Source organism: Siniperca chuatsi, linkage group LG19 (assembly GCF_020085105.1).
Source record: "Siniperca chuatsi isolate FFG_IHB_CAS linkage group LG19, ASM2008510v1, whole genome shotgun sequence".
Lineage (NCBI taxonomy): Eukaryota > Metazoa > Chordata > Actinopteri > Centrarchiformes > Sinipercidae > Siniperca > Siniperca chuatsi.
In genome coordinates this window covers 100477-115800 of record NC_058060.1, presented here as the reverse complement: position 1 = coordinate 115800, position 15324 = coordinate 100477, and the positions used below count along the sequence as shown (strand labels likewise).

At 40.1% G+C, this 15324-nt stretch overlaps 1 protein-coding gene across 14 annotated transcripts in view; it reads right to left on the bottom strand.

Moving 5' to 3' along the window:
- The window catches only part of itprid1 (ITPR interacting domain containing 1), a 71128-nt gene extending 58338 nt beyond the window's left edge, over window positions 1-12790 (bottom strand). For 4 of the 14 annotated variants that reach the window (XR_006375790.1, XR_006375791.1, XM_044176739.1 and 1 more), the window contains exons 1-7: window positions 12291-12789; window positions 10708-10801; window positions 10257-10318; window positions 6049-6133; window positions 5831-5942; window positions 4551-4608; window positions 2722-2759 (exon numbers count right to left, since the gene is read on the bottom strand). Coding sequence is in view for 10 of the 14 variants with exons in the window: in XM_044176739.1 (XP_044032674.1) it covers window positions 2722-2759; window positions 4551-4608; window positions 5831-5933 (199 nt within the window). In the remaining 4 variants the exon portion in view is untranslated. Of the gene's footprint in view, window positions 1-2721; window positions 2760-4550; window positions 4609-5830; window positions 5943-6048; window positions 6214-10256; window positions 10319-10707; window positions 10802-11889; window positions 12224-12290 lie in introns of those variants that run through there. The other 10 variants (XM_044176737.1, XM_044176736.1, XM_044176735.1 and 7 more) reach the window with 7 other exon arrangements.
- Window positions 12791-15324: the final 2534 nt, after the last annotated feature.

The following is a 15324-nucleotide window of genomic DNA, read 5'->3' as shown; positions in this document are numbered from 1 at the left end:
TCAATATATTCATGACCATTTTGGATGGGGGGGGGGACACTTACCATGTAAGTCAAGACTGCAGAATGAAGAATAGTATTTCTTTGTTTTTGCAATTCTTAATCCTTCACTGAAAGTTTCTTGTTCAGTAGCATTCTTCATTTATTCCCCCCTACCTGAATGATGTGGTTGCAGATGGTAACATCGCTATTTTGGACAATATATACAATCAGAAAAATCAGAATCAGAAATACTTTATTGATCCCCAAGGGGAAACTCTTTAAAAAGTGAGGAATGCTTGCATTGCGCTTTTACATTTACAGGGAAAATGACAGCAGTTTATTCTCAGACTTCTCCCACATAGAAATCAGGCTAAAACTGTCATGGTACAGCTTTACCACTCCTAGTGTCTCTGTTGTCTGTTTGTCTTCCTGTGTTTGTCTGTGTATGGGTGTGCTAGTGGGGCGTGGCCTCCAGAGAACCTCCACTCAGAATCTGACACACCTGCTCATCTGCTGCTACTCACCTGTTCTCCATCCACCAATCAAGACCATGCAGTATATCTACCCAGCGCTTCTACCAATCTTCACCAGATTGTCTGTTTACACTACTGGTACATCGGCCTGGCTGTGCAGCTTGTTTTGCAGAACGGTTTCCTGAGTCCAGGACTACTCCTCTGACTCCTTGTGTTCATGTTCACTCCTCAAAGCGACAACTGCCTCCGATCTACCCACCTGTTCTCCAGAGCTTCTCACCACGGGTTTGCCTCTGCTCTACTCCAGCCAGCCGTCCTCGCCAGGCTACCTGTGCTCACGGACTTCCTGCCTCAGCCTGGGAATCATCTCGCATCACAGAGCTTCCCTCCACACACCTGGTTATTCTTTCAACTTGTTCGTACAATAAACCAAAGACTAATCACTTTAACTTGTTTTTGAGTCGTGCTTTTGGGTCCAGAATCTCAGTGTATTATAACAAAACAATTTTAAAATACACTTAAAATATATTTTCAATGGTCAGAGCGTTTTAATGATCTGAAGATTGCCACCTAAGGAGTTGCTGTTGTTGAATTCTGTATTTGATGTGGCTTTTATGCTCTAAATTCAGCCTTTTTATTAATGCTTTCTCAATATCCTACATAAATCAAATGGCTAGAATGAGGTTAAAGATGATTCAGTTCAAAGCTAGTTGGAGAGGGGGGCGGTAACTGCCTGAAAGACATTTGAGGCTGAAGCTGAATTTGTTTGACATCATTTAACCAGTATTCAGTCAACATTAATACAAAACTAGGAGGTGGCATCATGAAACCAAAAACCCCCAGCAAATGAGAACACAGGACAAGAGACTTACAGAGCAGATATGTATGTGCTAACAGACAAAAAATGCAGTTTAATTTCAGTGGGACTTTAGTGATGCACTGACTCTTCACCATGAGGTTTACATTTGTGGGTTTGAGTGAAATCTTTTGACAACTATTGGATGGACTGCCATGAAATTTGGTACGGATGTCCATGTTTGTATCAATTGTAATCACTTTTGTGAGCTCTTTAACTTTCTAGCTCCATCATTGGGTCCAAATTTTAATGTCCAATACTTGATTACAAAAGTAATGACATTTCTATCATCCTCAGCAGAACTTTGTGTTTCACATTTAACTCAAAGCACTGATATGCCCAAGTACAGCCTCACAGAGCTGCTAGAGCCTGTTGTTCCCTCTATAAGTGTTTTGGTGTATTCACACATCATTGTCTAGACCTGCTCTATAGGAAAAGTGCAATGAGATAACTTCTATTATGAATCGGTGCTATATAAATAAAATTGAATTGAGATTGAGTTATTATATAACAAACCGATCATGCTCTCAATATAATAATTATTAAATGATTCAGGAATAGGTTAACACTGGGGAGAAGTGGACAAATGTAGTCTTAGCCTATGTGACAGACAGCCAAGCAGGGCTGCTTTACTTGCAGGTGGGGGGGAGGGGCGGGCAGAGGAATAAGGAGTAATTTGCCGTTCCCATGGTTTTCTCAACCACATTTGCATGCTGTTTGAATGGGCTGGCCTCAGGGTGTGTTGGGAGGGGGGTGGTCGGTTTGATAATACACACTCAACAACAACAACATGCATACATTCATCAAAGTGTGGCCTTTGATTTCACACCGCCAGATTAATTTTCAGTCTCATTCATTCAGAAAAAAGATTTTAAATTCAGTCTTATGGAAAGGAAATGTGAACCACTCGTCAACCAACAATAACTGTAGCAACTGATTATGAAGAAATAACAAAATTAAGAGAAACATATTTCAGGATGTTTTGGAAGAGAAATAAAACGGGCTTTGATGAAGAAATCAATGAATTTCTTGTACTAAAGCAGCTGCAGCATATTCTGTTAATCAGACTGTTCTGTAACTGTATTTCACTGCACAGCAGCTACTGCACATCTGCATTCTCTCTTACTCACTAATGATTTCTGCAACATAATACACGCAGCCTTAGCATTCATTCTCTACTCCACAGCTTTAGCAGGCCGAGCTCTCAACCAGTCATAACTTGACTGAAACTCACTTCACCTCATTTCACTCCACTCACTAAAAAGCTCATGAAACTCCTGCAGGAGTGCGCTGAACCAAACAGACATTGTACTCACCATCATGTACCACTGAATCGCTCAAGGAAGGAGACAATATGACAAAAATCTCTCTATAGTTAAAACAGAAAGAGAAGGATTTCCATTGGTCATACCTGTAGCTTCCCGCAGTGGCTCATGCTTTGCATCTTCCCTGCAAACACAGGTCACATTTTATTAGAAGGAGGGACAGAGTACAAAAAGCACACACAAGCACACACGTGATGTGGGCAATATATTGTGATACTATCATATTGTGAAATATCCTACATAAACATTTGATATGGTGTCTGTAGTGTGCCACCCAAATAATTATAGTGTCTTATCAAATAAAGATAGAACATAACAGAAACTGTAAACAAGTCGGTGTAGTCCCTCATTCATCCAGGAGTGTTCCATGTAGAAAAGGTTTCAGTCGTAGTCATCTGGACACTGTTTTCAGAATCATAATTTCTGAGTTCTCGGTCCATTTTTCACAATTGAGAATGACTTCCGGATGGGAGCCGAAACGTCTTGATTCTGAAAACAGTGTCCAGATGACTACGACTGAAACCTTTTCTACGAAGAAACTGTAAACGTTAAATGCTACACAGTACAAGCAATATCTTAAAAGCCTTTTTAAAAAGTATTTTGCAAATCCATTCAAACATTCATCTATTTAAGTCAATATCTCACACAAACTAATACAAATATTAAGTGCCACATCTAGTCATTATTTCTATATTTTTTTAACTTCAGTACTTTGGCATCATACATTCAATTACTATTTATTATTGTGTAAATGAATGATTTATCCTTTGAATGCCAAACTGCTTTTGCTCAGTTTTTACTCACTTTATATACATGCTTATGGCACAGATACACATCTTAGCTGAGCATGACATTTTATTTTCAGAATACGTTAGCCTACTTGACATTTTTTGATATTTGACCAAAAAAAGGTAATTACATTTCCTCCAAATTGTATTTCACATAACAAATTAGGTATAGATAGATCGATCACTTTGGGGTTTTGGTCTTCTCAACCAGCATGTCGTGGAGGGGGTGGGAGACGTTGTTTAGGATCCTAACCAACCTCTCCACACCACTTCCAGAGAGTCCAGCTCAACTCCTCCAAAATGAATGTAATTTCATTTTTAAAAAGTTTCATGTCATTTTTTTGGGTTTGCCCGTATGCCCACAGGTTTGATTTCCACACATGGTAAATAGCTGCATATGAATACAGGAGAGTGTCAGTTTTCCAGGAATAACATGTTGATGGGGCATTTTGAGCCTCAGTAATGTAAAAAGTAAGGAGAGTTTTTTTTTTTAAATACCACATCTATATGTACTTCTGGATATTTATGACTGGAAAGAATCACACTGATTCCAGTAGTATGTGTGTGCAGTCTATGCATTCTGGTTTAACTGAGTTACGACACTAAAAAGAAGAGGTATGACTTGTGGTGCAAAATGCCTCAATCTATGGATTATTAATAATAATAATAATGAGCCACCTTGAGGCCAAGTAAAAAAATCCTTCAATACAAGCCATCTCAGTCCCTCTAATGTATGAATTATTAAATCACAAATAATACATTTTTTAAAAGTTTCAATACTTTAACACAACACAAAAGTATCAAAACTACTTTATGCAAAATTGAGGCTAGTGGAATAGTGGAACAGGAGGTAGCTCAGAAGCAGGATGATACTTTGGCTTTCTGTGAAGCATCACACACCAGCCGGGGCTGTGTCCAGATAAACGCAGGATTTCTGGGTAACGAAGTCCTTTAAAATTAAATATCTCTGCAGTTGTCAAGAGATAAGCTTTGTCGCTTATCGTAAATTAGGTTAAAGTTGGGTAGATTCAATGTCAATACCGTGTTTTGTAATCTCAAAGATTTAACCAATTAAATCTGACTGTTAGCATTGATACAGCAGCCTGTATTCTTATCTTGATACTCACTCAATGACAGCGGTGGTGAGCCATTTCCTGACACTGTCCTTGCTCGAACTTCCTGTGGCTGACATGATGCAACAAATTATAATGACGCTGTGACAAGCAACCACTGAGAGCAAACACATAAAGTGACAGAAGCAGGAAGCTTCCAGTGAGAACTGACCACTGAACAGCAACAATATCTCATCTGATAGGCTTCACTCCTTGTACTGTACGGATGCCCTCAGTAGAGTTGCTCAGCCAATATCCACTACTAGATACTTAAATAATGAAATAAGATGCCATCCTCTAAATTAGACTATTCTGCACATAACTAGTTACAAAAAAATCTAATAGTGTCACAGTGAGTTACATGCATGTGACAGATTTGTCATGGGTTGGGTGTCTCATTTTAAAATGATGAGCTTTTACTGGATAACCCATCATTTTGGTAACTTACAAATATATAAGACAAAACCTTCTACCTGTCTACGTGAACCAAGAGGCTATTCAATTAATTATGTAACTGCAGTCAGTTACTCAAAGATGTACATCGATGTAAACTTTAAACATTAAATTGTGTGTAAATTGAATATACTGTAGGTAGCTTCAACATCAACTACACTCCTGCTCTTCCCAACTCTCTTATGGAGAGTCACTGTTAAGGCCTGTTTCAAGAGAGTCAACCAATACAGACCACCGGCCTTGAATTCTCACTCAGTTTTTTATAACTTGGGGTCTTATTTTCAGAGTTTTGGCCTTCAATCCCATTAATAATTCAGACATTGTACTCACTAAAGTAATTGCTGAGATTCTGATCGTCTGACTGCTTGTGTTTCTTTACTCGGGCGATGTCCCTGTGTCCCCAGAGGTATTACTTACTACTGTTGAGTACAATGTTATCATAATGGATAGAAGTGAAAAGAAAGAACTATAACAATAAGTTACGTTGTAATAAACCAGTCTTTTCTTATTCCTGAAAAAAAAAAAACTATAGTGTCACATCATCATTGTATCGTGACATGAAAAAAAGCATGTTGCTCTGGAATACTGTCATGTCATGTTATGTCATTGTTAAGAGCGTTTACTAAGCAGAATACTTCAGAGGATGTTCTAATCTCTCCCTCGCCATAATCCTCCGGTAATGCTTTCATTAAAATGGACATGATTGCAATTAACTTTCATTTAACTTTACATTAGTTATAGGTGATTTAAAGTGAATGGGATTAAACTTGCAAAATCACTGGTAACATTATTTAATTTCAGAATTTGTGGGCTGACAAAGTACATTTTCCTAGCTTACATACCGTGAGCCTCTTGGTCCTGAGCTGTGATGGATTCCATGTGGCTCCAGTGGACCCTGGATGCCACCAGATTGGCCCTCTTGGCCACAGCTCCTTCAGATGCCATGGAAGGAAACTGGAGTGGTGGGAACCACGGAGAGGATCAACAGCTCATCAAATGATAAGCAACAGATGCACCACAAAAAAACACCAGATAAGCACAAACACCTATGCACATGTACCTGTGTAATTGGACTGACCCAGGTAATTCCTGGTTTTACATTGTCCTAAGCAGCAGCAGCTGAGCTGATCCCAGCAGTGAGGAGCCTGTGTGAAGATGCAGTAGAGTGAACTGAAATTCCTCCAGAGCAGGAGCTTACAGGCGGAGCTCTCATTCAGCTTCTGTCCTGCTCCGTAAACATGTCCGAGAAAAGGAGGGACATGCAAATGACTCGGTTAGACTTCTCAGCCCTACAAGGGAATATTGCTTCGTGGCTGACTTGTTAGTGCCTTCCATCGCTTCCTGCTCCTCTTTTATCAGTTTCTGCCTGCCTGGAGCCAGAGTCTTCATGTTCCTGGAATAGTAGCTTTAAATATGATTAATAATAGTAATAATAGAGGTTGTGAGAGATCATGAATAGATATTCAAATAGTTTTTCTACTGAAGTTACTGTTCGTCCTCTCACAAGTCATTCGATTGCTTCTAGTGCTTTATTTCAAATGCTGTATGTTTTAAATAGAGGGTAAAATCAGTTGAATTGTATTTTTAAAGGAGTTAATGTTGCTCTTGTTGTTGTTTTGTACTGTAAATTTCCATCACAGTGGATTTTCCCATTGCAATAACACCCTTTCTTTCCAACCCTAACAAGAGCATTTTGTGTGTGTATATTTACATCATTATGCAAATATGGTGGTTTTATGATGTTAAACTGTGTTACACACACAAGCTTATTGTCACTGGTATTTCTGACATGTCCCTCTGATAGAAACAGTGCTTTCTGTTTATTTTACCACTGAGTATTGGTCTGATGATTGGCAGGGTGGGGCACACTCTCAGGGCCAGCTAAAACCTCTTATAAACAACGCCATCAGGGGTGTGATATTTGATAGCAAGAACTTGAATTACCAAACCTTTAAATAAGTAAACCTTCAAAGTTTGGAGCAGATGACTGGATTGGAGTATTAGGTTATGTCTGCAGAGTGACTCTGCCCTCAGCAACACTTTGAATTACTGTTTCAGGCAGTAGGCCCCTGCAGGCAGGAAGAGCTGATAAGCTGCCTTTAAAATGCAAATTATTCCTCTTTCAATGGTTTTATGAGCTTAAGCCACGTGTGTCCTAAAAAGAGGAAGAGGTAAAGAGAAGAACTAAATGAGCAGAAAAAGGGAGAAATAGCCACTGTGTGTCGTACTGCTGTTCTTTTTGTTTCTACCACTACGTGGCAGCAAAACATTTCAAATTCTACACACAGTGACTTTAAGTAAGCCGATATTATTTTATACACTCTTCTTATCTTATTTACCAGGAAAACATTGGCCTACATTGGTATTTGCAAAACAGTCCACTTGAGAGAACTGAACAGATGAAAACCTGAGCACTGCAAATAATTAAAACACATACAGGATACATATATCATCTCACATTAGCACTAAGTCAACTACCTGTTGTGGTTTGGGGGGTGGGGTGGGGGGAATGCACGTTAAGATGACCGTTGGCTGGATTTTCAATGCCGGAGAAGAGGTGCAGACCGACCAGGTGCTCACTTTACCAACAGTGAACATATATAGACGAATTTCATGGTTCTCAAATACTCTGGACCACAGGCATCATATGGTTCTGACAGCAGCAGCCTCTTACAGCTTGCCCTGACTACCCCCCTACAACAGTATAGGGAAGTCTGACCCTAACCCTACATCCAAAGCTACAAAGACAATACATAAAAATTTACATTCACATATCAAATATCAAGTATTATCTTAACTTACTTTACACATTACATAGAAAAATAGGAACTCTGAACTTCAGATGGAAGTAGACCAAACACCCCTCAATTAATTACTACATGGGATCTCCCGGGAACCTACAGAATGACTTGGTGTTCTGACGGCCCAGGGACCGAACACCCTGGAAGGGAGACATGACAGGAGAGGCAAGTGACTTGAAGGAAGCTGCTGTACTATTATCTTAATTATTGCACAAACTAGCAACATTTAAACATTCAATTTAATCATTTTGGCATGGGTTAAACAAAAACTAAAACTCCATTCTATGTTGAAATAACCATATTAGCCAAACTAAGTGTGTTTTCCTTCACAGGGCAGGTCTTCAATCAATTCCAGCTGAGAAGCAGATACCATGTCTACAAAACACATTCCACATTAAAATGCATCAATCTCAGTAAAATGCATTAACGTTTATGCAATTATTTCCTGTCCAATGTTAATTTTTACAAATTGATATAGTGCATCTATGTAATGTGCCTCAAGCCAATTTATACAGCCTATGCAATGTACTACAAACAGAGTACAAGTAATGATGAGGACCTTTATTACAATGTGTATCTCCATCTACTCCAGAACAAAATAAACGTGCACTCAAAGTGTGCCAGTGACCAAGAAGGCAAGATGGCTGGTTGGTCGAAAACAGTACTTGGTGTGAATTATGTCAAACTCCACAGGAACATGGTTAATGGTTGAGTAGGATGTGTGCAAAATAAAAAACTGTATTGCAACATTAAAAAACCACAGTGGTTTATTATGAAAAGTCACAAGTCAAGTCAATTTTATTTATATAGCCCAAAATCACAAATTTGCCTCAAGGGGCTTCACAATCTGTAGGGCATATAACACCCTCTGTCCTTAGACCCTCGATTTGGATGAGGAACCCCGCAACCCAAAAAAGACCTTTTTAGCAGGAAAAAATGGAAGAAAGCTCAGGAAGAGCAGCAGAGGAGGGATCCCTCTCCCAGGACGGACAGACAGGAAATAGATGCCATCAAGAAACTTCAGCTGTCACCAAACCCCAGGACCTCCTCTCCACCGTGGGACCTGGTAAAGAACAAACTACACAAACACACAAGAGGCAAATCTCAAGCTCACCATTCACACAGAGAGGAGAGAGAAACAAGAGGAGAGGCTGAAACTCCTGGAGGACGAAGATCCAGATCCAAAACATCTGGAATGAGGCACCAACAGCCAGGAGAGAGAGAGAGAGAGAGAGAGAGAGGTCCCAGGACAACCGATGGTCCAGCACAGAGAGGACAAGGAGGAGAAACTAGGGAGAGAGGGAGAGAGGCTTGCGCAGACAGAGGGTTAGAGTACGGAAGCCATGAAAGGCAAGCAAGATTTTTCTTTTCTGGTGATCCATTTTCTAAGTCTGATCAAAATAGTTTTCTCTCCTGTGTTTATGACTTAAGAAGAGGGTTTTCCCCCAGGATACTTTTCTATGTTCCTTTTAAAAAAAACTATTTCATCTGTGAAACAGAAAAATGAAAAAAAAACTCACTTGCCTTTCAGGGCTTTCACAGAGGAAAAAAATAATAAAGATTCTGCCTAAGTGTTTTGTTGGCTGAGGTCATACAGTCCCGGATGTGCCCCACTAGAAGCATTCATGCTTTGTTCCAGGTGAGTTTTAATTTCTCCATGCACTCTAAACACAAGGTACATACAGTATATTGTGTGTTAGCAAGTTATGTAACATTATTCTCATGTCTTTCTTTTGGCTAGAAATGTATTTTAATCGCCGTTAATCTGCCGTTAGCGTTAACTGCCGAAAAAAATCCTCAAATATCGTTAACGTCCAAAAAACCCCTCCTCAAATACCGTTACACACATGATAGGCGGTGACTTCACAGTGTTATGAGTCGGTGTTTAATTCGGCAAGTATCTGATCCACCAACACACACTTATTTCACTGAGAAATCGTAGTTTTGGAAACAGTTGCCTGTCATTCCCACTGTGTTCTCCGACTAAAATAGTGCAGCTAACCAAGGGAGGCTGGTAACGAGTTGAGCCGACAGAATCCCAAATGTATGGAAATACAGTTTCATTATGGATTATATTGATGCCGAATTGACAAATAGACTATCGACGTATGACGAACTTTATCTGACAAAAAAATTACATCTTTTATATGACAAATTAGTTGACCATAAGAATTAGGTTGAGCAACAGACATTTCAGATAAAAATGAACTGAAAACATCCCTGTTTTAAGTCATGGGGTGTTTGGAATGTGAAGTAACAACTACCTACAGTGTTTTCAAAATGATAGGCACTCTGGAATTGACTTAAATTAAAGAGACTTTGATTTAATTATGTAACATCTTGTCTACAAGAGATTGCATACAGTGAAATTAATCAGGTTGTCTAAATGTCGGATTATGTCCTCCAAAATAAATAATAGGTACAACTCTGAGACAATACTGAAATGCTGAAAACTTCACGTCCTCACCTGATCAGGTTCAGGTAGCTGGAACCTGCTTGGATCATGGAGTTCTGCACTCTGTATTGTTCCTATAGATAGAAAACAAAAGGGAATGGGAAAATCCACTACTTAAGTGAGAAGCATAATTATAATGTATTGAGAGGGTGAGCTAAAACTGGGTCTTTTTAATACATTGCACGTTGTACAATCATTACTATGTTTCACATAAAAGTATTCATGAGGTAAGACTAACAATACATTCTTTTTTTCTCTCCAAGCACTTTCATCGGTCAACAATATGCTTGGATAGCTTGGGTTGTAACACCTTACCTGCGCACGGCTGATCAGGTCTGATTTCTTCAACAACAGTGTGTAGGTCTCAATCTACCCTCTGGCTCTGAATGATGCTGTCTTGTTTCACACAGTTGCTGTTACTTGAGTATTTTATTCATCAAATAAATAAACAAAGCTTACTAACCTTACATGTCGTCGTCCTCCTTCACCGACATGGCTTACACCTCTAGGATGGAAGCGCTGGACACACAAGTCAAATGTTGGACTTCTGTCTGGAACTAGAAGTTAGCACAATGTATAAGAATGACTATTCTGATCAGAGGTTTCACCCTGTCCACAGTGATCTCCCCACCTTCAGTATAGACTCAGGGGTCCCTTTCATTAAATGTACAAAATGATCCTATTCCCTTAACAAGTGTCCAAATGTCCCTCTCCTAAAGCGTAAAGGGCGGCTATGGCTCATTGGTAGAGCGGGTCGTCCACCAATCGGCAGGTCGGCGGTTTGATCCCGGCTTCCCCCAGCTCACATGTCGAAGGGTCCTTGGGCGAGACACTGAACTGACTGATTCCTTAGGTTCTTTGGACTGATAGCAGTGTGTGAATGTGATATGTAGTGTGAAGCACTTTGAGTGGTCGGAAGACTAGGAAGTACAGTTAATTTACCATCATTTTTAAAAAATCTTTAATGGTAAAACATCCCATTCATAAGGGGTGAAGACCGCCTAGATGTAGTTAAAAGTGGGGGTGCAAGATTAGTGACACAGGCAGAGGGAGGTATGGCAGGAACATTTTCATTTAATTAACGCCTGAAAGTGTCATCTCTGCAATAAGGAGCCTTCAATCATGACCAATTAAGCTGCTGTTAAAAAAAATAGTAACAAGGAACAATAACAGGGTATTCCAATAATTAACTTCATCAAGTACATCATGTTTAATTAGTCAAGTAGTTTAAAAACACAAAAGGGCAACACTGTACTGCATACTGCCGTTAGAAACTGAGTAGGTAGGCTACAATTAGCTGATAATTAGCCTGATCAGCCACCGTCACTAATCAATACACACATTTTAAACCATTAATCAAACCAATAGCTAACAGCAGTCGGCGTCAGACAACCGTATCATACTTTAGCTAGTTTCCTTAGTGGTGACAAAACGTTAAGAAATATACATATTAGCAATTCGAATTAAACTAAAGCTCCATGCGATCTCCGCCAAACTCCCTTTAAGAAATGACTTTAACAATTCCTTACGTGTCCGTAAAAAGAACACATAACTCTAGAAACACAATATAAAGTTCGTCATACGTCGATAGTCTATTTGTCAATTCGGCATCAATATAATCCATAATGAAACTGTATTTCCATACATTTGGGATTCTGTCGGCTCAACTCGTTACCAGCCTCCCTTGGTTAGCTGCACTATTTTAGTCGGAGAACACAGTGGGAATGACAGGCAACTGTTTCCAAAACTACGATTTCTCAGTGAAATAAGTGCGCGTTGGTGGATCAGATACTCGCCGAATTAAACACCGACTCATAACACTGTGAAGTCACCGCCTATCATGTGTGTAACGGTATTTGAGGAGGGGTTTTTTGGACGTTAACGGTATTTGAGGATTTTTTTCGGCAGTTAACGATAACGGCAGATTAACGGCGATTAAAATACATTTCTAGCCAAAAGAAAGACATGAGAATACAATTTACATAACTTGCTAACACACAATATACTGTATGTACCTTGTGAGTGCATGGAGAAATTTACACTCACCTGGAATAAAGTATGAATGCTTCTAGTGGGGCACATCCGGGACTGTATGACCTCAGCCTAGTGGTGCAGTTCAGCCTCTTGTGGGTGAAATGGGTATTACAACAACAAACACTTGAGCCTGAAAAAAGATACAACGAAAGATAACGGTAACATGTAATAGGCTTGAAGTAGTCAAAGAATAAGCAACTAACTGAAAACAGAGGGATTATTCCAGAGGGGGCACGATAGAAAAAAGCCCTGCAGCCAGCCGACTTATTTGTATCTCTGGGGACAGACAGGAGGCCTGTATTAGGATAATAATGTAATACAGATGTCACTCGTTTCATTTGATGGGCTTGCTGCTGTGTTACCAGTGACGTCGAGGCGGTCAAAGAAGGAGGACTGCACTTGATAACTGTAGACGCTAGGTGGCAGCAGAGTGCTCGAATCCTGATGACAGGATTTTACTAAATAGCCTACCCCTTTTGACCACAATGTGGTCAGCAATGACAGAGTGGCGCTGTCCGTTTTTCCGCTGGTTGACTCCACAGGGTGCTGTGGAACCGGATGTATGTGTGTTGTATGACTCCTTAAAGAAAGACTTTTCATTTTGGCTGATATTTTACTTTAACAGCACTTCTGTGAACTAAGTTGAAAAAACTGAATACGATACGTTAAGTTACTGTTTGACATCCCAAAACACCACCAGTCAGAACGTCCACACATTTTTATAAAATGTGATTTCATTAAATCAGAGAACTGCTTTGTGAAACACGACACCCAATTTATCAGTGGAACTGAGTGAATTGTGAAAAGTATGTTTGATAAGAACTGCATGAAAAATGAAAGCAATGTGGGTTGGAAATAAATGATATACAGTAACAAATAACTGTCAGATAAATTATATGCCTTGTTAATAGCAGAACAGCTGAACAAATGAGTTGAGATGAGCAAAGTGACACAATGCTTATTATACCTGTTTACCGTTATTGAACTTGTCTTCTTTCATAAATGTAGTGCAAATGGTGAAATCAATTGAAACAGACAGTGTAAAACATTTTGTTCTTGCAAAATAAACACAATACTTTTTAAACTTTTACCCCCAACAATTCACACACACATTTACAGTATGCCCCTTCTAAATAACAGTGTTATTGCTACAGTATGTTGTCTTTTTAATTGTTTCTAGTTTCATCTCTTTTCATCTCAATACTTTTTAAAGACCATCTCTCTGTGGGGGGTATTTTTGCAAAACAACACACTCATCATGGCAAATATATTATAAGACCATGAGAGGCTAATGATAAAATATTTCCCCACTTTCCACTTTCCTATGAAAAAAGGAGAAATTTCAATTTAATTTCCAAGAGAGAGAGAGAGTGGGTAATGCATGTGAATTTGTCCCTCTCAAACTTGCCGTAGAAGAGATTCAGGTCGTCAGCCAGGTCTTTGTTTGCCTCAGTAGGGGGAGATGGTCTTCTGTAGTTTGTGATGTTTGTGATGACAGACTCTCCCTGACTTTAACGTTTATTATGGATAAAATTAATGGGGGAAATAACAGATCATGAAAAGAAAAAAACTTTCTAATAAATATTGAAATTTGTTTATGGTTCTTTTGTTGTTCAGACCTAGAATTAACAGATTTTCAACTCGATGGTGAATCAGAAAATAAATAAAATATAAAACTTGGGACTGATACACTTGAGTTTAATATGTTATCTGTCTCCACTCCGGTATGAAACTGCAATAATGTTGTAATGTATCAGATCAGTCCGTCTGAGATTCTGTCCTTCTTTCAGTTTGTTGATTTGGGCGACACAACTCATGTTTCATGACAGAGCAGAGAAAAACAAGAAATCAGTTTAAAATATTTTTTGAAATATGTCATTAGGGTTGAATTACCAAACATGCTGTCAACAAAATGGTGAGCCATTCTTTGTAAAAATATCATACGCACTTAATTTCTTCACATAAAGAAAATAGACACTTTGAGGGATTCAGAAATGTATCATATGTTGGGTTTTCTTTTTAAATTGTTGACAGGAACGCGATCATCCTGCAGCCAGAGAAACAGGCGGCTGCTGAAGCTCAGGCTCAGGGGACTGCTGCAGCTCAGCAGGAACAGGTGTCAGCTGGGCCCCCAAATAGGGACCAGCAGCACACCCCCAGGGTGAAGGCTGGAGGCTAGCAAGCCAGAATGCAGGCTTGTGGCTAGTAGCCCAGAATGATGGTTGCAGGTCTGATGAGAGAAGTGGGAACAGGTGTGTAGATGTGTGGGGCAGACAGGTGATGGGGAAAGGAGGGAAAATCTGAGCGCATCTGGTGGAAAGCTTTAGGGTGGTAGGTCTGGGGAGTGGGAGGAAAGTACATGGCCTGGGAGAAGTGAGCAGGGGCAAGAGACAGGGACAAAAAGGTCAGTACCCACCATGGAAACGAAGGCTGGAGGCTAAAATCAAGGAAGTGGCTGAATCAGAGGCCGAGAGAGGTGCAATGAAAAAACAAGTACCCAAGCAGTACAACCAGCTGCCTATACCTGAAGCACTCGAAACTGCCAAACAAAGGCTCTAAGCCTTGGCCAGCTGCCTAAGGAGGTACACGAGAGATAATGAAGCCAGAAGAATAAACCGGCTGTTCGCAACTCAACCTGCGAAAGTGTACGCTCAATGGCAGAGTAATAACAGCAGAGCAGACCCACCAAGGCTGGAAACTGAACAGTACTGGAAAAGTATATGGGAGAGGGAGGCATCACACAACAGCGATGCACAGTGGCTGGTGGCTCTGAGAGAGGACCACAGCAACCTCCCTGAACAGAATCCAGTCACCATCACAGCGGCAGACATCCAAGAAAGAGTCTCAGGTATGAAGAACTGGACAGCACCAGGCCCTGACAGGATCCACACCTACTGGCTAAAGAAGCTCACTGCACTCCATGAGCGCCTAGCAGCACAAATGAACCAGCTGCTAAGGGATGGGACGCACCCTGAATGGCTTACCGAAGGGCGCACAATCCTGATCCTGAAGGATCCCGCAAAGGGTACAGTCCCATCCAACTATC